Source organism: Dermochelys coriacea, chromosome 9 (assembly GCF_009764565.3).
Source record: "Dermochelys coriacea isolate rDerCor1 chromosome 9, rDerCor1.pri.v4, whole genome shotgun sequence".
NCBI lineage: Eukaryota > Metazoa > Chordata > Testudines > Dermochelyidae > Dermochelys > Dermochelys coriacea.
This window is the reverse complement of record NC_050076.1, coordinates 55,643,972-55,664,610: the sequence shown is the minus strand read 5'-3', so window position 1 is coordinate 55,664,610 and position 20,639 is coordinate 55,643,972. Positions and strand designations below refer to the sequence as shown.

Genomic DNA, 20,639 nt, shown 5'->3' with positions numbered 1-20,639 from the left:
TCTGTCTGAGGGGTTGGAGCAAATGCAGTTATATCGTAGAGCTTGGCTGTAGACAATGGATCGTGTGGTATGATCTGGATGAAAGCTAGAGGCATGTAGGTAGGAATAGCAGTCAGTAGGTTTCCGATATAGGGTGGTGTTTATATGACCATCGCTTATTAGCACCGTAGCATCCAGGAAGTGGATCTCTTGTGTGGACTGATCCAGGCTGAGGTTGATGGTGGGATGGAAACTGGTGAAATCATGGTGGAATTCCTCAAGGGCTTCTTTTCCATGGGTCCAGATGATGAAGATGTCATCAGTGTAGCGCAAGTAGAGTAGGGGACGAGAGCTGAGGAAGCGTTGTTCTAAGTCAGTCATAAAAATGTTGGCATAACGTGGGGCCATGCGGGTACCCATACAGACTAACACAGCTGCTACTCTGAAAGTTGCCATTACAGTGACTGAACTATTCAGTGCCAGGATACCTGAATAAATGGGCTCTCTTTTCATGAATATTTAAATTAGCAAATCAGGAGAAAAGCATTAGACTTAAAAGATGTTCTATTTTTGGATTTATAAGGACTTTTCTATAAAAAGCACAGCTGTGTATCCAGTATGATGTTCAGATTTATAGGTGTAATGCACAGAGGGGCACTTACACCACAGCAGTGAAGGCTGCATTGGCATCTCACCAGCAGCTTGGGGTTTGCTCTCCACTTGCATTTTTCAGATGCAAGCGCTTGCCTGTATTTTTGTACACATGAATAAGAACAGGGTTTCAGCAGTTACTCCTTACCCCCAACTGCTCCTCTTGGCCCCCCTCCAGTGCAGGGCCTCCTTCCCCCAACCTGCCCCTCACCTCCCAGTGCAGTAGGGTTGCCAACTTTCTAATTGCACAAATTCGAACACCCTTGCCCCGTCCCATACCCCACCCCAACTCACTCCATCTCCCCCACTTCTTCACTCATTTTCACTGAGCTGGGGGTTGGAGTGTAGGAGGGGAAAAGGGCTGTGGCTGGGGGTGCGGGCTCCAGGGTGGGGTCAGAAATGAGGGGTTCAGGGTACAGGAGGGGGCTTAGGGCTAGGGCAGGGTGTTGGAACATGGGAGAGGGTGCGGGCTCCAGGAGGGAGCTCAGGGCTGGGGCAAAGGTGCAGCAGGAAGTACAGCCTCCAGGAGGGAGTTCGGGTGCGAGAGGGGGCTCTGGGCTGAGATGCGGGAGGGGGTGTGGGGTGCAGGTTTCAGGAGGGATTCTGGGTGCGGGAGGGGGCTCAGTCTCCGGGAGGGAGTTAGGGTGCAGATTTCAGGATGGGGCAAGGGATTAGCGTGCAGGATGCAGGCTCTGAGAGGGAGTTTGGGTGCAGGACGGGGGTGGGGGTTGAGGTGCAGGAGGGGTGTGGGGCATGGGCTCCAGGAGGGAGTTTGGGTGCAGGAGAGGCTCAGAGCTGGGGCAGGGGGTTGGGATGCAGTAGGGGGTTCAGGGTGCAGGCTCCGGGCAGGCAGCACTTATCTTAGGAGGCTCCCTGGAAGCAGCGACACGTCCCTCGGCTCCTAGGCGGAGGAGCAGGCAGGGAACTCTGCGCAGTGCGTACTGCCTCCCCATGCATGCACCACCCCCGTAGTTCCCACTGGCCATGATTCCCAGCCAATGGGAGCTGCAAAGCCAGCACTCAGGCCACAGATGTCCCTCCACCTAGGAACCAGATGGACATGTCACCACTTCCAGGAGATGTGCAGAGCCAGGTAAGGAGCCCGCCAACCACGGCCGTCTCTACCAATTATGGTGTCCTACACACCACGAGCACCTGCTCCCCCCCACCCCCCTTCGCAGAGGATCTGGGCTGTGCTCAAGGCCTGCGGGGCCAGGAGCTTTGGGAAGCTCCACAGGCCCAAAGTGGCCCAGGGTATTAGCATGGAGCCTGACGCCAGCAGCAGGAAGTAGAACAACCCAGCCCCAGCCAGCTCTGTTTCCCACACCCCGGCCCCAGCCGTGTCACTTGCATGTGGGGGGCAGGGCCGGGGAAAGGACTGCCCCCACGCTCACCAACAGCAGGAGTGGAGTGACCTGGCCCCAGTCCGCTCCGCTTCCCCCGCCCCAGCCATGTCACTTGGGGAGGGAGAAGGACCACCCCCTGCACTCACCGGCAGCAGGAAGCGGAGCAATTCAGCTGGGAGCTGGTAGAGAGGAGCAGGCTGGAGCCAGGTTGCTCCACTTCCCGCCGGTAAGTGCAGGGTCACTGGGGGAAGAGGCGGAATGGGGGCAGGCCAGGGACAGAGCATGGGGGAAGACTAAGAGTTTTCCTGGGCCCACACCACCCTAGGGACAGCCCTGCCCCTTGTAGTGGGTGTAGCCCACGGGGGGGGGCCAGCCAGGGGATAGGGCTGGCCATCAGAGCTGCTGCCATGTATGCAGCATGCAACTGCCTAGGGCACCATGAAATTTGGGGCAATTTGGTGCCCCATACAGCTGTGTATTCTGCATATGCCTAGGGACGGCCCTGCTCCAGCTGGACTTTTAACGGCCTGAACGGCCTGAGGTGCTGACCTGAACCTCCTGGGTTTTCCAGTACGACTGGGCTTTCTAGCCAAAAACCAGACACCTGGCAATCCTAGCGGGGGTCCAAGGGTCTAGAGCCCTCTTCCCCCTCAGGGTCCCTGCCTATCCCCCAGTGCAGGGGCCCAGGGATCTCCCCCCCTCAATTCAGTGGCCTGTTACCCCCAGGAAACAGCATAAGCTGGGCCTGAGGCCGCCCCTAACCACCGCCCCTGACACTCACCGCCCGCCTCAGCTCGAAGCCGCACCAGTGCAACGGATTCTTAACCCCCTCTCTCCCTCGGGCTCAACCAGCTGATGTCATCACGGCAGGCGCGCGCGGCCCGCACTTCTGGATCCCACGGCTTCCGCCGCCCCCAGGGCCCCGCCCCGCCCCGTCCTCTCGCGCGCCGTAGGGCGGGAGCCGCGGCCTGGCTTCCTAAGGCCCCCCCGGGAGCGAGCGAGGAAGGAGAGGCCGGGGCTACTGAGGGGAAAGGCCGCGCCCCAGTCCCGCCCCCAGCTTGCCGGGCTTCGGTCGCCCAACCCGGTAACAGGGCCTGGCCTGGCTGACTCCGCCCTCGCCCAGGCGGCGGGCGGAGACATCTCCTTTCAGGTAGGGCGGGCCCCAGGAAAGGGAGCGCGTGGGTCACAAGCCTGTCTCCCGCCCGGCCGTGCCAGGAGCTGCCTGCTGCGGAGGCACGTCTGAACGTGCCGGCTCCTGTTTGATAGGGCTTCCCCTTCTACACCCAGTCTGGGCTCTTAGCCTGCTCTGACGCAGCTGGCCGAGTGGAGCCGGGGGGGGTGGAAGGCAGGCTGTAGTCTATTGGGGGGAGGGGTAGCTCAGTGGTTTGAGCATTGGCCTGCTAAACCCAGGGTTGTGAGTTCAATCCTTAAAGGGGCCACTCAGGGATCTGGGGCAAAAATTGGGGTTTGGTCCTGCTTTGAGCAGCGGAGGTTGGACTAGATAAATTTCCTGACGACCCTTTCAACCCTTATGTTCTATGATTCCCTGCAATCCTTCCTATAAGGAAACTTGTAAATATACCCCCCCCCCAAGCCATTTAAAGTATCATCTTTAGCTGGAATTAGAAATTTTTAATATAAGATATCCCAGGGTATTATGATGATAATGCAAATTTCTAGACCCATGCAAAAAAACCCTGGCAGAGTAAATTATTTTTCTGGTAATTGGCAAATTTTAAAAAAACTTGGCCAGGCCTGTCAAATACTGGCCAGATGGTAACCCCACCTGCAGGGGTCAGGCCTAGGTCCAATACTATTTAATATTTTTATTAATGACTTGGATAGTGGAGTGGAGAGTATGCTAATGAATTCTGCAGATGACACAAAGCTGAGGTGTTGCAATCACTTTGGAGGATGCACTTAGAATTCAAAATGAACTTGCCAAATAGGAAATTGAGCTGAACTGGGACCAGTGCTATTCAACATAGTCACTAACGATCTGTAAAAGAGGGTGAACAGGGCCATGGCAATGTTTTCAAATGACACAAAATTATTCCAAATTTTTAAGTCCAAATCTGACTGTAAAGAGGTACTCGGGGAACTAACAAAGCTGAGTGACTGGCAACAGTATGGCAGACAAACTTCAACTGTGACAAGTGCAAATAATCTCTCTCTCTCTCTCTCTCTCTCTCTCTCTAAAATGATGGGTTCTAAATTAGCTGTAATCACTCCTGAAAGAGATCCTGGAGTTACTGTGGATAGTTCTCTGAAAACTTCAGCTGTGTTCAAAAGGGCTTACTGAATGTTAGGCACTATTAGGAAAGGAATAGAAAATCAAAACAAAATATTATAGCACCAATATTTAAATCCAGGGTGCACCCACACCTTGAATAATATATCCAGTTCTCATCTCCACATCTCAAAAGGGATATAGTGGAACTGGAAAAGTTCAGAGGAGGGCAACAAAGATTATCAAAGCTATAGAATGGCTTCCATATAAGTAGAGCCTAAAATGAGTAGGGCTGTTAAGATTAGAAAAGAGATGATTAAAGGGACATATGACAGAACTGTATAAAATAATGAATAGTGTGGAAAAAGTGAATAGAAATATGTTAGTTACCCTTTCCCACAATTCAAACGCCAGTGGTTAGGCAATGAAATTAATAGGCAGCAGGTTTAATACAAACATAAGGAAGTACTTTTTCACACCACACACATTCAATCTGAAGAACTCATTGCCATGGGATGTTGTGATGGCTAAAAGTATAACTGCGTTCAAAAAAGAACTAGATAAGCTCATGAAGGATATGTCCAGCAACTAGAATGGCTATTAGCCAAGAGGGTAAGGGATATGACTCCATGCTCAGTGTGACCCTAAACCTCTGAATGCCAGAAGGTGAAGACATGGGTGGATCTCTCCAAAATTGCTACTGTCAGAGTCAGGATACTGTGCTATATGGACCATTGGTCTGATCCAGTATGGCAGTTCATAAGAAATCAACAAGATGAAATTCAGGAAAGACAAGTGTAAAGTACTACCCTAAGGAAGGAAAAATCAAATGCACAACTACAAAATGGAATAACTGGCCAGGGTTAGTGCTGCAAAAGAGGATCTGAGGGTTATAGTGGATCATAAATTGAATATGAGTCAAAAATGTGATGAAGTTGCAAAAAGGGGTAATATCAGTCTGGAGTCTATTAACAGGAGTATCATATATGAAACACAGGAGGTAATTGTCCTATTCTAGTCAGCACTAGTGAGGCCTCAGCTGGAGTAGTGTGTCCAATTCTGGGTGTCACACTTCAGAAAAGATAGGGATAAACTGTTGAGAGTCCAGAGATGAGCTACAAAAATAGGTTGTTTAGAAAACCTGACCTATGAGGAAAGGTTAAAAAAAACTGCACAAGTCTAGTCTTGAAAAAAGACTGAGGGGGCCTGGTAAATCTTTAAATACATTAAGTGCTTTTGTAAAGAGGATTGTGATCAATTGTTCTGCATCTTCACTGAAGGAAGGACAAGAACTAATAGGCTTAATCTGCAGCAAAGGAGATTTTAAATTAGATATTAGGAAAAACTTTCTGGCTATAAGGGTAGTTCAGTTCTGGAATAGGCTTTTAAGGGAGATTGTGGAATCCCCATCATTGGAAGTTAAAAGAAAAGGAGTACCCGTGGCACCTTAGAGACTAACAAATTTATTAGAGCATAAGCTTTCGTGAGCTACAGCTCACTTCATCGGATGCATCCGATGAAGTGAGCTGTAGCTCACGAAAGCTTATGCTCTAATAAATTTGTTAGTCTCTAAGGTGCCACGGGTACTCCTTTTCTTTTTGCGAATACAGACTAACACGGCTGCTACTCTGAAACCTGTCATTGGAAGTTAAGTGCAGGTTGGACAGACACTTGGCAGGGATGGTCTTAAGTATGCTTGGTCCTGCCTCAGGATGGTGGACTGGAGTTGATGACTTCAGGAGATCCCTTCAGTCCTATGTTCCTAGGATTCTGTGAAAATACTGATTTTCCACAGAGCAGTAACACACATTAAACAATAAACCAAAAAGTTTTATTACAAGAAATTAGTGTCTCTGTTGCATACTACAGTTTACAGCTTTCATAGACATGCAATGAGAATACAAAGTACAGCAAAGCAGATTTTATGCTGGAAAATATTGGCATTTGAACTATTCAGCATTATGCAAGTGTCAAAATCTTTTAGAGGAGAGACAGAAGAATCTTTGTGTCCTTCCCAGCAGCCTCTGGCTACACATTTACGTGTACATACTGAGCTTGTACATGATGGTGATGAAAATCTTTTTGACTGGTGTATTGATTCTGAGAATCTGCCTGGCTTTTCAGACTCATGATACACATTAGCATGTCATGGTTGAGAGTGTTTGTACGTATGGATCTGTGTGTTGATATACACATGCACGGAAGTAGTTGGGGTATGTAATTGCATGTTTATATAGGAACCTGTTTAGGTTGTAAGCTTGTTTGTCCTAAGTGGGTAAGGGAGTTTTAAGAAATCTGCCACATACGTTATTTTTGGAAAAGGGTTACTTTCTCTTTTGGATCCCTCTGTGCTCTGCCATTTTCTACCACCTGCACAGCACACAGCAGGCTCTCTCGAAGGATCTGGTTCTTCACGACCTTGGTTATCATTGTGCAGATATCACTGGTGTACTTTTGCCTCTGGTTAGCTGGATAATACTGTGCTTCAGAGCAATGTATGATGAAAAAGGTGCATAGAGCTAGGACATCTCGTTCTTGCAGCCCCAGCATCTCCAGCACTGCTTCCCACACTAGTCTAATTTTCTGGTTCTTGCCTTTGTGCCTCATGACAGAGGCTAAAGTGGGGAGGCCTCCCGCCAGATCTGGCAGCTTCACTCTGACACGGGAATGCAAGCAGCAAAGCATTTCACTGATATAGCTGTAGAAAAGATTTATCTCCACTGAAGTGAACCTGCCACGGAGATGGAGACAGAAACCACTTCTCAGATAAAAATACTTCAGTTCATTCCCATTTAGGTAATAAGTGGAGAATTCATGTGTTCTGTAACCCCAGCAATCCTAGGTAATGCAACCATCACATCACAGTAACCCTTCTACTTAAAAGGCAAACACACAGTTATCATTTTCAACAAGGAGTCCAGTGGCACCTTAAAGACTAACAGATATATTTGAGTATAAGCTTTCGTGGGTAAAACCCCCACTTCTTCAGATGCATGGAGTGAAAATTACAGATGCAGACATAAATATACTGACACATGAAGAGAAGGGAGTTACCTCACAAGTGGAGAACCAGTGTTGACAGGGCCAATTTGATCAGGGTGGATGTCATCCACTCCCAATAATAGATGAGGAGGCGTCAATTCCAGGAGAGGCAAAGCTGCTTTTGTAATGAGCCAGCCACTCCCAGTCCCTATTCAAGCCCAAATTAATGGTGTTAAATTTGCAAATGAATTTTAGTTCTGCTGTTTCTCTTTGAAGTCTGTTTCTGAAGTTTTTTTGTTCAAGTATAGCTACTTTCAAATCTGTTACAGAATGTCGAGGAAGATTGAAGTGTTCTCCTACTGGCTTTTGTATGTTACCGTTCCTGATGTCCGATTTGTGTCCATTTATTCTTTTATATAGAGACTGTCCGGTTTGGCCAATGTATCTACACCATCAGAGGACCCAACCACATCAGCCACACTATCAGGGGCTCATTCACCTGCACGTCTACTAATGTTATATATGCCATCATGTGCCAGCAATGCCCCTCTGCCATGTATTTAGACCTCAGTTCTGCAGAGGCTTAAGCATGTGTGTAATTTTACTCATAAGTAGTCCCATTGAGTTCAGTGAGACTACTTATGTGCCCATAGTTACACATCTGTAAGTTTTCATAGGATCAGGTCAGAGGTATCTAAAAGTAGCCTGTTTTTCAAAGCACTGTGCACCTGAGCTGCCATTGCTTTCCATGGGAACTGTGAGTAGCTCAGGACCTTTTAAAAAAAAGCCTGTTATTTAGATGTCTAAATATGGATATGGAAGCCTAGCTTCAGGCACCAAAATGTGAAAGATTTGGCCTTATTTGCTAGCAGAACAAAACCAGGGCATTAATAAGATTCTGATTGTTACTGCTTATAATGGGACACAATTATCTGAAAGGTTTTGAAAGAGCATATGGTGTCTCTGGTATTCTTAGAAATGGTGTGGGTTTTTAAGATATAATAATATTTAGTGCATATTTAAAATTTCTTTAGAAGTTTTTGCACTTGGAATGGAATTTGCCTTGCATTTGCTGAGATCAACAAACTATATTCTCTTGTGGTGAAAGGCAATTCAAAGCCACATCCCTGGATATAGAAAGAGTTTTATTCTTTTCACTCAATGTAGCATAAGCCTATTCATCTTCACCTGCACATATAGAATTTACACATGTTTCTCAATTCTCTAATCTCCAAGCTGATGCATGGAGGGGAAACTGAGCTGTTTTTTAATTCTGTGGCTCACCTGTCCTCCAGCAAGGATATCCACATCTCATCCTCATCCACCTGCTTCTCCAGGATTTTATCCTGAAACTGCAGCTTCTGTGACAGTTTATCCATGGCAGAGTTCAGCTCTTTGAACTGAGTCTCCACAATCTGCAGCCTGTTTTCCACCCTATGGAATATAAGAACTGGAGTCATTAGAATCAGCATATCTGAACTTCTACACTGAAAGAGGGCTCCATTTCTGCTGCATTATGACTAACTTCAGATCCAATTTAAAATTCCTCCATTTTACTTGGAAGTCATTCTGACTCCTTTTGAAGGTGTTTGCCAGTTGAGCATCAGTTGCTTGATGTGGTCTGGGTCCTTTAGAAGTAGTCATCACATAACCTTGACTGTCTTTGAAGACTCTGAATTAATGTATCAGACACCCTCATTCTTATCATAAGAGATTAAATGTCTACTAATAGTGACCTATCAAGCTCAGTCTAATCTCATTGAGGGTTTCATTTTAGGACCCAAATTGATCCTATATAATACTTAAATCAGCCTGTATAAAATCTACCATGAAAATATAATAATACCTAATACTTAAATAATACTGTAATACTTAAAACCAACCTTTTCCTTGCCTCCCTCAGTACCATGGCTGGTGACTTCCTAGTCCCTGCTAACTCTCCCTACATAGGTGCTAGAACTAGGGATGCTACTACACCCCCTGGCTTAAAGTGGTTTCCATCATATACATGGCTTATAGGGTGGTTCTATGAGTCTCAGCACTCCTGTCTCCCTACTGCAAGGTTTTCCTTTTATAGGAACATTTTTCCCCAGCATGCTTTTCTAGAGATGGCTCTTTAAATATGGCAGAACCAAATAGCGGCAGCACAAAAAAGGCTATTTAGTAATTGGTAGCTGTATTGGTCTCTGTTCCAGCTAGTAAGTACTTGTTATGTTTTTTCTTCTGATTTTGAAGAAAGTGGTCTATTTTCATATTTCCTATGAATAATATAATTAAAATAGGTATCTTGATTTTAAAGTTTCTCCATGTGACCTCTATCAGAAAGTTTATTTTAAGAGGTGCTATTGTGTTGAACTTATGTCAAAAAACAAGGAGGCAGGGAGCATGCTTTATATTCCGTTGCTGCTGTTCTGTAGATGTAAAGGCATGGAATATGCTGGTCACTGTCCATTTTGATAGTGTTCCTCAGGAATAACTTAGGGTAACAGCTTAACTAAGTTCCTAAGATCCCAGTTAAATTGTTCTCCCGAGGTGCAACTTTTGGGTATTTCTACGATCTTGAAGCTGTTGAAACACTTTAGACTGAAAGGTTTTTTGCCTAGATTTCATACAAATAACAAGGGATCCCACAACTGGCCAAGTATTGATTAATTTGAAGTTCAGATAGCTTTGATTTATTTTTTTTAATGGAATGAACTTCAGGCTATCTTGAAAAACTATCTATGGCAACTAACAGCTATTGAATTGCAAGTTTCTGTTCCATAGCAGTCTGGTCCATGGGTATTCTTACTACTGTTTTATCCGTTTTGCAATAGTGCTGAGGAGCCCAAGTCATGGACCAGGACCCTATTATGCGAGGCACTGACTGTATAAACACAGAATGAAAAGAGTGGTCCTGCTCCAAAGAGTTTGAGATCTGTTGCATTTGGTGATCTCCCTAGACTAAGAGTATAATTCTTTGCCTTACAAATATTACATTTCCTGATCTATTTTTTTACCTTTATCTGATGTTTTTGTAATGCCAAAATATCCAGTAGTTTTCAGGTCATAGCATAATCTCTGTCTCTTTTCAGTTTAGATGGTAGGAACAGTTGACACTCAAACCTATTAACAGCTGATTTCCACCCCCTTTTTTTCTGAAATATACAATGAGAATTTTTTTGACAACTAACTTCAAATAAAATTTTGCATTAACCATGCTTACATCTCATTTTACTCATAAAAGTGTAAACATTTTCATATAAATGTTTGCCAAAAGGGAATTTTAGGCCAGTAACAGCGATTTGTTTAACCACAAAGGAAATTTGTTTAATGAGAAAATGAAATTCATGTTGGGCAGAAATAGAATTAGCTTACAAAGGTCAGTGTAACTCATTTCAGTAGAATGGGTCTTTGTCCCTTCTAGTGGGTGGTTATCACACTTATTCCTTAATGTAATAGTCAGCACATCAGCTCCAGTAGTACAGGCCCATGCTATTAGCAGTGAAGATGTAAGAGTTCAAACCCTACTATTTATATGAAGGTATCAATTAGAGAACAGGAACAATATTATGATTTAAGTGACTAATCACACAGCTCACAGACTAGATACTCAAAGGAATAGCTGTCAGCAACCCTTTGTGTCATGGAGTCACCGGGTCAACGGTCTGGAGCTACTTCATATGAAGCCAGTCAGGACTCTGGGGGAGCATGCCTCCTCTCTCTGAGCATAATGTCTCCAGGGCAGGAAGCTTACACAGCTTCTTCCTGGGTCTGACCTCGAAGCATTCATCATCTCTTTCCACACCATGCGCTTCCCACAGCAAGTCTGCCCAGGCGGAGCTCCTGGGGAAGCCAGAGGGCCCTGCACCTCAACTCCGCAGTCAGACGTGACTCTCAGCCAACCGGTAAAACAGGTTTATTAGTCGACAGGAACACAGCATAGGACAGAACTTGTTAGCACAGAAATCAGTGACTTTCAGCCAAGTCCATCTTGGGGGGAAGAGAGCCCAGAGCCAGGACTCTGGTCCTCCCCCTGAGCCCCAAGCCAGCCTAGACTGACTCGCTTCCAGCTGTCTGGCCCCTGCCCTGCTTGTTGCTCCTCCTCTGGCCTTTGTCTCGCTTCCTGGGCCAAGAGTCACCTGGTCGCATCCCCCTCCTGGGTCTCAGGTTGTGAAGGGGCGGCTATAGCATCAGTGCAGGCAGCTGGAACAGCATCCGCAAAAGTCACACCCCCTTATTCCCACCACCTAGACATTGGTGCAATACACAGGGAAACTGAGGTACACACAGCATTCATGCCAAATAGTAAGACTCACATAGGCTCACATACAACATAACAAGGGAAAATCCCCACTTCGTCACATCTCTCCCCCCTTCGAGACCGAACTGAATGGGGTCACTTTCCCCAGGGACCGGGGGAAGTTCAGGCTCCCCTCTCTGGGACGAAGCATCAGCTATAACATTTGCACTCCCCTTAATGTGAACCACCTCCATCTCAGGAGCTTTGCATTGGCATCTCTCATCTGGTGCAACCATGGCAGAGCGAGTGGTCCGGATATGCAGTGAAGCGCCGCCCAAATAGATCTGGCTGCAGCCTTTTAGAGCCCACTCTGTGGCCAGGCATTCCTTCTCTATGGCTGCATAGCTCTGCTCCCGGGGCAGCAGCTTCCTGCTCAGGTACATGATCTGGTGTTTCTCCTCCTTTGCATTGGCCTGCCTCGGCACTGTACCCTACCCTGTGTGTGGGGCATCGGTGAACACCATAAAGATCTTGTCAGTCTGGGTTTCCACCAAATCCTCCTTCAGTGTACAGAGAGCCCTCTGGCACTCCCCGGTCCAGACCAGCTTGTCTGGCTTACCCTTTTTGCATAGTTCAGTGATGGGAGCTGACACAGAGCTAAAGTGGGGCACAAACCTCCGGTAGTGCCCCACCATCCCAATAAAGGCCTGGGCCTGTTTCTTAGTCTGGGGAGCAGGTCAGTCTTTGATTGCCCATACCTTGGCTGGCTCTGGCTTTAGGCAGCGGCTCCCCACCTTGTGGCCCAGATACAACACCTCTGCCATCCCCACCTTACACATCTCAGCTTTTACAGTCAGTCCTGCATCCTGGAGGTGACTCAGCTCCCTCTTTGCCTAGGACACCTGGTCCTCCCAGGTCTGGCTAATGGCACAGATATAATCAATGTATGCTAGGGTAAAATTCTCCATCCCCCTCACTAACTGATCCACCTGTCGCTGGTTGGTGACAGGCGCCTCCTTGAGGCTGAAAGGAAGGACTAGGGACTTGTATACCCCCAAAGGGGTGAGAAAAGCAGGTTTCAACCTGGCATCTGGATCCAAAGGCACCTGCCAGTAGCCTTTGGTAAAATCCCTGGTCATGGAGTACCGATTCTCACCCCAACTTGTCTAGGATTTCATCAGGCCTAGGTATGCGCAGGCACCAGACATGGTGGTGGCATTGAGCTTCTGATAGGCCACACAGAATCGGATCGACCCATCTTTCCTGGGGGCCAACACCACGGGAGAGGCCCCCAGGACTGGTGGATGGCTGGATCACCCCTAAAGTCAGCATGTCTCTGACCTCTCCCTCCAGGGCCTATGCTGTGTTCCCCATTACTCTGAGTGGGGAACACCTGATGGGAGGGCCAGCTCCCAGATCCCCACAGTGGACAGCATGGTTAGTGAGCCCAGGCCAGTTGGAAAACAGCTGTCGGTACGAATGCAGCGTCTCTCTGATCTCTGTCTGCTGGGCATGGGTTAGCTGGTCAGAGAGGGGAACTGATTCCAGCAAGGGGCCGGCTCTGGTCACAGGGAAGAGACCCATCAGGGATCTTCCCCCTTCTCCCACTGGCCATATATGCCCAGTACCAGCCTCTCCCTATCACAGTACAACTTCATCATGTTGACCTGGTCCCCTCAGTGGCTGTGAGCCTGGTTGGGCAGTTCCACCACATCGTTCTCCTCATTCAGCTGCTTGATGACCTTGAAAGGCCCATCCCAGGCAGCTTGCAGCTTATTCTTCCTCACCGTGATGAGAACGCTCACCTGGTCCCCGGTGCCATAGGCTGAGTGGTCATGCCAGACTTTCTGCCTCCCTTGGGTCCTGGCTAGCTTGTCCCTGGCCAGATCCATTAGGTCAGCGAGAAAGTCAGTACATATCCATCGGGGGGAGGCCTTCCCCTACCATCCATCCCTCACCAAGTCCAGGGCCACCTTCTGAAAAGGCTCCTCTATGACAGGCAGGTGTCCCAAGGCTGCTTTACCCATGTTCAAGGCCATTTGCACCTCTGGACCATAGGCGCTGACTCCGTGGGTGCTCTGGGGCTGGAGCACCCACGGGGAAAAATTAGTGGGTGCTCTGCACCCACCGGCAGCCAAGCTTCCCTCCCCCCCATCTCCTCCTCTTCCTCCTCCCCTGAGCGCACTGTGTCCCTGCTCCTCCGCCTACCTCCCAGCGCTTCCTGCCCGACCGCCACCAAACAGGTGTTTGGCCGCTCCGGAGAGGGAGGGGGAGGGGAGCAGGAACGTGGCACTGTCAGGGGAGGAGGTAGGGAAGAGGCAGGGCTGGGGCAGGGGTTTGGGGAAGGAGTCGGAATAGGGGCAGAGAGGGGGCGGAGTGGGGGCGGGAACTTTGGGGAAGGGGTTGGAATGGGGACAGGGCAGGGGTGGAGTCGGGGTGGGGCAGGAGGCAGAGGGGGGTTGAGCATCGACCAGCGGGAGCAGAAGTTGGAGCCTATGCTCTGGACAAGGCAGCCTTGGTTGGCAGCTGTCCCACCCTGGCTGTGGTTCCTCACACTCAGCTGGGGTCCCTGATTCCCCGGGGTCAGCTTTGCCCCTGATGTCCCAGTGAGGGCAGGCAGGGAGCCCACTGCTTTGCCCACAGCATCAGAGCCAGCATGAGCCACCTCCCCTGTGTGCAGGGAGGCGGGGAGCATCTCTCCATCCCACTCAGCTCCAGGGCTCTGGTTACAGACAGGCAGGTATCCTGAACTTAGCAGCTCCTCCTCCCTGCCAGCCAGGTCATTTGTATTTTCACTGATCGCTTCAGTCTCAGCCGTTTGGTTCCCTGGATTCAAATTCAAATCCTCTGTCCTTACAGGAGCATGGCCTGGATCCTGTCCCAAATAGACACAGTCATCCTCCAACAGGACTTCACAGCTGATATCTTGGAGATCCCCAACTACCAGCCAGCCCGACCCCTCCTGTGTCTGCACAGGGACCTGGGCCATAGCAGGGCAAGGGGCTTCATCCCTTGGATCCTCACCCAGGTCACACAGCCCCTCAGCACCTGGTGAGGCTGCACCACCTGGGGCCTGACAATAGTTCTGTCTGTCCCAGGGTCTTCTCACCCCAGGAATGTCTCCCCATTGACCACCACCTTCCGCTCCCACTGGGAGTCCGAGGGGCCTGAGACCAGGAGAGTCTACACAGACATATGCTGGGGCCAGGAGTGAGAGCCAGTCTGCTACCCTGCCCTTTTGGCTAAACAGCTCTATGGCCTTGGGACCCAGGAATGAGGCTAGACAACAGCCTTTCTGCAGGGCCAGCCTCATTCCAATTGCCAGCCTTCCCTAAGACTGTGAGACAGGCATCTATATCTCCCCTCTCCTTAACCTGGGGCAGCAATTTAGTGTCGAGGTTCCCTGCAGAATTGGCACCCCAGGGTCCATCCCCACTCACACCTGGACGGGTCCCTCTGCCTATCAGCTCAGCCATCGCCAGTTCATGCTGCCTCTGTCTCCCTGCTGATCTGCTTCATGCCTTCCCTGTCTCTCATGGTCCTCTGACTCCTTCAATCTCAGTTCCAATTCCATCTGTCTCAGATCCAACAATGGGGAACCTGGTGGAGACCCCTAGCTGGTCAGGGACACGGGTTTCCAGGACACCCGGATGCTCCCAGCCTCTCTCATGGCCCCAGCTGGGTCAGGAACTGGTGCAGGCCGTGGGGCTGCCTGGCTGCTCCCAGCTGGGACAGGAACCGGTGAGGGCCCTGGGGCTGCCTAGCTGGTCCCAGCCTTTCTCGTGGCCCCAGCTGGGTCAGGAACCGGCTCCTTAGCGCGATCCTCCTCTTCCAACAGAGCAATCAGCTGTGCCTTAGTGAGCTTTCCAATGCGCAGCCCTCTTTCTCTGCACAGCTCTACAACGTCCTCCTTAAGGAGATACTTATAGGCCATCTCCACGCTGTTCCCAAGTGGTCACGGACTCAGAGGCCTGTGCTCTCTTAGTACCCCATGGTCCCTGGGAGGAACCCCTTCAGTGCGACAGCCCTTCCCGGGGGTCCACCTCTCTTGGGGTTAAGCCGTAGGCTCCTCCGCCTCCTGGAACTGCACCTCTTGGAGCCTGCAGCATGCCCGACTCTCTCTAATCCCCCTTCGTTTTACTGCTCCCCAGTCACTTACTGCAGGATGCTCTGTCCATGGGGTGTAGTTTATCCCACGTCTGCCACTGTTGTCATGGAGTCACTAGGTCAGTTCTCTGGAACTACTCTGTATGAAGCCAATCAGGACTCTGGGGGAGCATGTCTCCTCTCTCTGAGCATACTGTCTCCAGGGCAAGAAGCTTACACAGTTTCGACCTTCCTGGGTCTGACCTTGGAGCATTCATCATCCCCTTCCACACCGTGTGCTTCCCACAGCAAGTCTGCCCAGACGGGACTCCTGGGGAAGCCAGAGGGCTCTGCATCCAAACTCCGCAGTCAGACATGACTCTCAGTCAGCCAGTAAAACAGAAGGTTTATTAGTCGACAGGAACACAGCGTAGGACAGAACTTGTTAGAATAGAAATCAGGGACTTTCAGCCAAGTCCATCTTGGGGGGAAGAGAGCCCAGAGCCAGGGCTCTGGTCCTCCCCCTGACCCCCAAGCCAGCCTAGACTGATTCGCTTCCAGCTGTCTGGCTCCTGCTTGTTTCTCCTCCTCCGGCCTTTGTCTCGCTTCCTGGGCCAAGAGTCACCTGGTCGCATCCCCCTCCTGGGTCTCAGGTTACGAAGGGGCAGCTATAGCATCAGTGCAGGCAGCTGGAGCAGCCTCCGCAAAAGTCACACCCCCTTATTCCCACCACCTAGACATTAGTGCAATACATAGGGAAACTGAGGTACACACAGCATTCATGCAAAACTGTAAGACTCACATAGGCTCACATACAACATAACAAGGGAAAATCCCCACTTCATCTCACTTTGTCAAAAATGTACAGCCTGAAACTTATTTAGGTAACATTTGCTGGAAAACACGAGCAAACATATTTGTAAGAGTACGTTTGTGGACAAGTCAGAGATAAAAGGCTGAGTGAATTACTCATTACAGATTGTAATGGCTCATTGATAGAGTTGCGTGAACAAAGATTCATTGTTTCTGTTCTCACAAGCTTTCTTCTACATAAATGGTGAAAATGGCCAATAGATTTAATTACTGATGAAAATGTGTCACCACTGTTGCAATAATTTTTCTCTGCTGCCTTTAATCTTTAATAATGTTGCTTTAGTATTCCTTGGCTTTTCCAGCCAAGGTTGCCTTGGCTTTTCCAGGCATTTTTGGTCTTGGGAGAAACTGCTCCCAGCCTCTAAGCTACGTGCACTGAAGAATTTACAAGTGTCCGTTCTGAAAATGCCAATTCACACTGCAGTGGCCACTTGAAATTATGCAGTGGTTTTACAATATTATGATACATGGAAATGATCCTTCATTAATAAGAGCAAACTCCAGGAAAATTTTGCATCTTGAGCCTTTGGGGAATAGATCAGCTCTACATTGCCCCAATATTCACTTTGCCGATGAAAATGTATTCCTCACTCGTCAAAGGATAATGGTAGGTTATCTGACTTTTTAAATAGCTCACATTTCTTTGGGTTCCATTTCAAAAATAAGAATTATTTTACACTTACACTTACACAAACTGATGCAATTACAAATGTGGGAAAACATCAGGATGGCATCCACATATAGCAAACAAGAGAGAAGAATGTAGAGGAGGATGGTCCTGTGTTTAAGACACAGGGCTGGCAGTCAGGAAATCTTGATTTTGTTACTAGCTGTGCCACTGAACCTCTGTGATTTTGGGCAAATAAATTAACTTTGTGCCTGTTTTTTTAAGTAAAATGGGAGTAGCTAGATTTCCTAATCTCACTGGGTTTTATGAGAATGTATTAATTGTGAGGCACTCAGATTATAGAGTGATGAGTCTCTTTACTTTTTGAAAGTGGTAGCCAATGAGGTTGCTACTAAATTAATTGACACCTTGTGTCAATCTTATTCTGTACAAGCTCAAAACAAATCCTGATCCTTTAGAAGAAAGCTTTTAAAACCTTCCTGCTGCTCTTCCTGTAAATATATAGCACTGCACTTAGAATACATCCAGTAAAAACAGATTTCAGAGAAGCAGCCGTGTTAGTCTGTATTCGCAAAAAGAAAAGGAGTACTTGTGGCACCTTAGAGACTAACAAATTTATTTGAGCATAAGCTTTCATGAGCTACAGCTCACTTCATCCGATGAAGTGAGCTGTAGCTCACGAAAGCTTATGCTCAAATAAATTTGTTAGTCTCTAAGGTGCCACAAGTACTCTTTTTCTTTTTAGTAAAAACAGAGTTCACATTCTTATGAAGGTTATTGAATGCTATATGGAAAAAAGAAGCTTTTTAAAAATGTTATTTAATGCTGATGGCTTTTCTTTCCGAGTTTAGATCCTTTCCAGAAAATCAGACACCCTCATTTTTATTACTTTTAGAACTAAGCTATAGATGTTCATATTCCAGGTGTGTTTTCATGGACTTGTGTCCTGACACGTAGACTGTCAGATCTCTGGGGAAAAGATTATCTTCTTTGTTAATTGTCTCTATCATGTCTAGCACAGTGGGGCATTGATCTTTGGGGTTCCTTTCCTAGGTACTTCCATAATATAAATACAATATATACAAATATGCAGATGTTGAGATATTAGAAAGGTTCATTAAAATACTGCATTCCAGCAGCAATAATATATTTGTTTTACAGCAGCCACTTTTACTACAATGATACTTATTTAAGCAGACACCAGTTTTATACATACTCAAGCCTCCCTTGTTATATAACATTTGCAGAATAATGTCAGACCTGGGATTTCCACATATATACTATTTTTTTTTAAAAGGGACTATATTTTACCCATCTCCAGTAAGTATAGGAGCATTTTCAAATATTGTTCTTTCCTTCCTCTCTAATTTTAATATGAACTGTTAACTATTTAAATTAGAAAAATAGTCTGCAAATTAAAAAAAGTGGTTATATGTGACCAGGCAATTGATAAGATACACAATGTGAAGTAGATTTTCCTCTGTGAGGTGCCTTCCTTCCTTTCTTGTCTTTTGAATCCACTGGGTTCTGAGCTATTTGCCTCTAACCCATCCTGGGCCTGGGCTCATCTAAAAACACTTGTTCAGAAATGGACCTTAACAGAACATTAGCATATGGTTCAATATGGAAATATCAGAATCTCCTGCTGGCCCATAATCAAATTGCAACATTTAAAAAAGAGATAATTTATGATTGGGGATCAAGAGGTTGCATTCAGACTGATAGCAAAGCACTTGTGCACCCTGGTCACAGGGTTAAATACTTGCGAACTATATGCAAAAGCTTATTCATAAAACAGGCGGTTGGTTGTTTTCAAAGATAAAGGAGAAACAAGGAGACTCCTTGTGATCTGAGGCCCATCAGCCACTAAGTTCATGTTTATACCCCCTCTGTTTCCCATAAAGAATTAAGAAACAAGTACAGGCTCATCTAATATACAGACCTGTCACTCCGGTAGTTGTTAGTTTCTTCCCTTGCCCCATCTTGCTATAGCCTCTTCCCAGCACAATGGAGCCTTGCCTTGTTCCTCCTTGTAGTACTAACACACACAGCCCTTTGTGACCTGTTTAATGTGTCGTTCAGGGAGTGCAGAGATATGGTCTCTTTGGTCATCCTCATGGGTAACAAGAAGAGAAGAAATGCAATTTTAATAGGCTTGAATCTTCTCTCTTGTGGGCAGTCAGCAACAGCATGGACAGGAGATCTGACTTCTGCTAAAGGTCACTTTGCACTGAAGGCTTTTTATAGCCAGTACATCCAAATATAGTTCAGAAACACACAAACATGTTACTTAATGAATTATGAATTTGGTGCAGCTCCTCCAACACAACCATCCCACTTGTCTTTCTTTGTATATGAATTACTCTTATTTAAAGGTGATCTGAAAAGGGGCTTGTACCCTGTTCAGCTTCTTCCTGATATATTATTATTTGTATACTGTAGCATTTATGGAGGGCTCCATTGTGCTAGCTGGTGTACAAACAGAACAAAAATACCTGGCTTTTATATAGAGACAAGGTGGGTGAGGTAATGTCTTTTATTGGACCAGCTTCTGACATCACAAGAATCAAAGGATTGTTGCTATAAACGTGAGTTGATTGCCAACTAACTTGTTAGCTAACATGTTTGTCCATGCTACTCTGGACACTACAAACATTTGTGTGCTAGCAGACTAGCATCACTATATCTGAAAAAAAGAGAAATGGGGCTTTTTATAATTTTTGATTAATCTCTGGCTCTCCTTTTCATCCTCAGACTGGAGGCTGGGCCCTACCATGCCTGTCCCTCCAATGAACTGTGGTAGTGCAGAGAGATAGGAGGAGCCAGCATGGGGCTGGGTGAGCAAAGAGCCAAAAATGAACAGAAATTGCTAGCCCTAACATTGTGCACCATTTCTTGCTCTTTTTCCTTCTCTCCTACCTGCCTTTCATTGCAATGTCATTGCCTTTCAATTTTTCTCCCTTTTAATTATTTGGTTACCTCTTGTATCTCCTCATACCACTTTCCTACCCCCCACCTTATTTCTTGTTCCCCCTATTCCCATAGCTTCCTGCATTGCCGTGAGGGACTTGAACTCTATTTTTTTGAACTGGTGAGTGAGACACTTCCTAATTGTTAAAAAGTTAATTCCAGAAGTGTGTCGACTGTCCTTTAGCTCAGGATATGAGGATCACAAAGATGAGAGCAGCACAAAGATTCACCCTGCCATAGAGATGATACCCTTAAACCTTGAAATGCACATCTGACAGAAGGCATTACTTTATTGTCACCATGGAAATGTAGGAGTGTTAAATATTCAAAAGCAAAGGATGAAAAAATAAGATAAAGCATATACAATTGTAAGGAATCTTTTAATCTTTACTGATGCATAAGACGTTGTGACGGATTCAGTCATAGAGACCCCCCTTGCGACTGTCACCTGACATGCTTAAACTAACTCTGAGCCCATTTTCCCTGCCTGGTTGGGACTCCAGGACCCTGTCTTATTGAGCAAGACACGCTACTCTGCTGTAACACAGACCCAGGGTCTGAACCACACCCCCAAAGCTGCAGACTTTAACCAAAACTGCTCAGCAGGTTTCCTATCTCCAGCACCCAGACACCCAGCTCCTAATGGGATCCAAACCCCAAATATATCTGTTT

General features: G+C 47.2%; 2 protein-coding genes across 16 annotated transcripts in view; both read right to left on the bottom strand.

Moving 5' to 3' along the window:
• The window catches only part of RNF168 (ring finger protein 168), a 30,480-nt gene extending 27,291 nt beyond the window's left edge, over positions 1-3,189 (bottom strand). For 7 of the 15 annotated variants that reach the window (XM_043492714.1, XM_043492712.1, XM_043492720.1 and 4 more), the window contains exon 1: positions 2,758-3,031. The gene's annotated coding sequence lies outside the window, so the exon portion shown is untranslated. Of the gene's footprint in view, positions 1-2,757 lie in introns of all 15 variants that reach the window. The other 8 variants (XM_043492723.1, XM_043492721.1, XM_043492722.1 and 5 more) reach the window with 4 other exon arrangements.
• Positions 3,190-6,015: 2,826 nt separating this feature from the next.
• SMCO1 (single-pass membrane protein with coiled-coil domains 1) overlaps positions 6,016-20,639 on the bottom strand; it is a 35,977-nt gene continuing 21,353 nt past the window's right edge. The window contains exons 2-3 of the mRNA XM_043492711.1: positions 8,473-8,625; positions 6,016-6,937 (exon numbers count right to left, since the gene is read on the bottom strand). Coding sequence (XP_043348646.1) covers positions 6,514-6,937; positions 8,473-8,625 — 577 coding nt within the window. The 3' untranslated portion in view covers positions 6,016-6,513. The remainder of the gene's footprint in view (positions 6,938-8,472; positions 8,626-20,639) is intronic.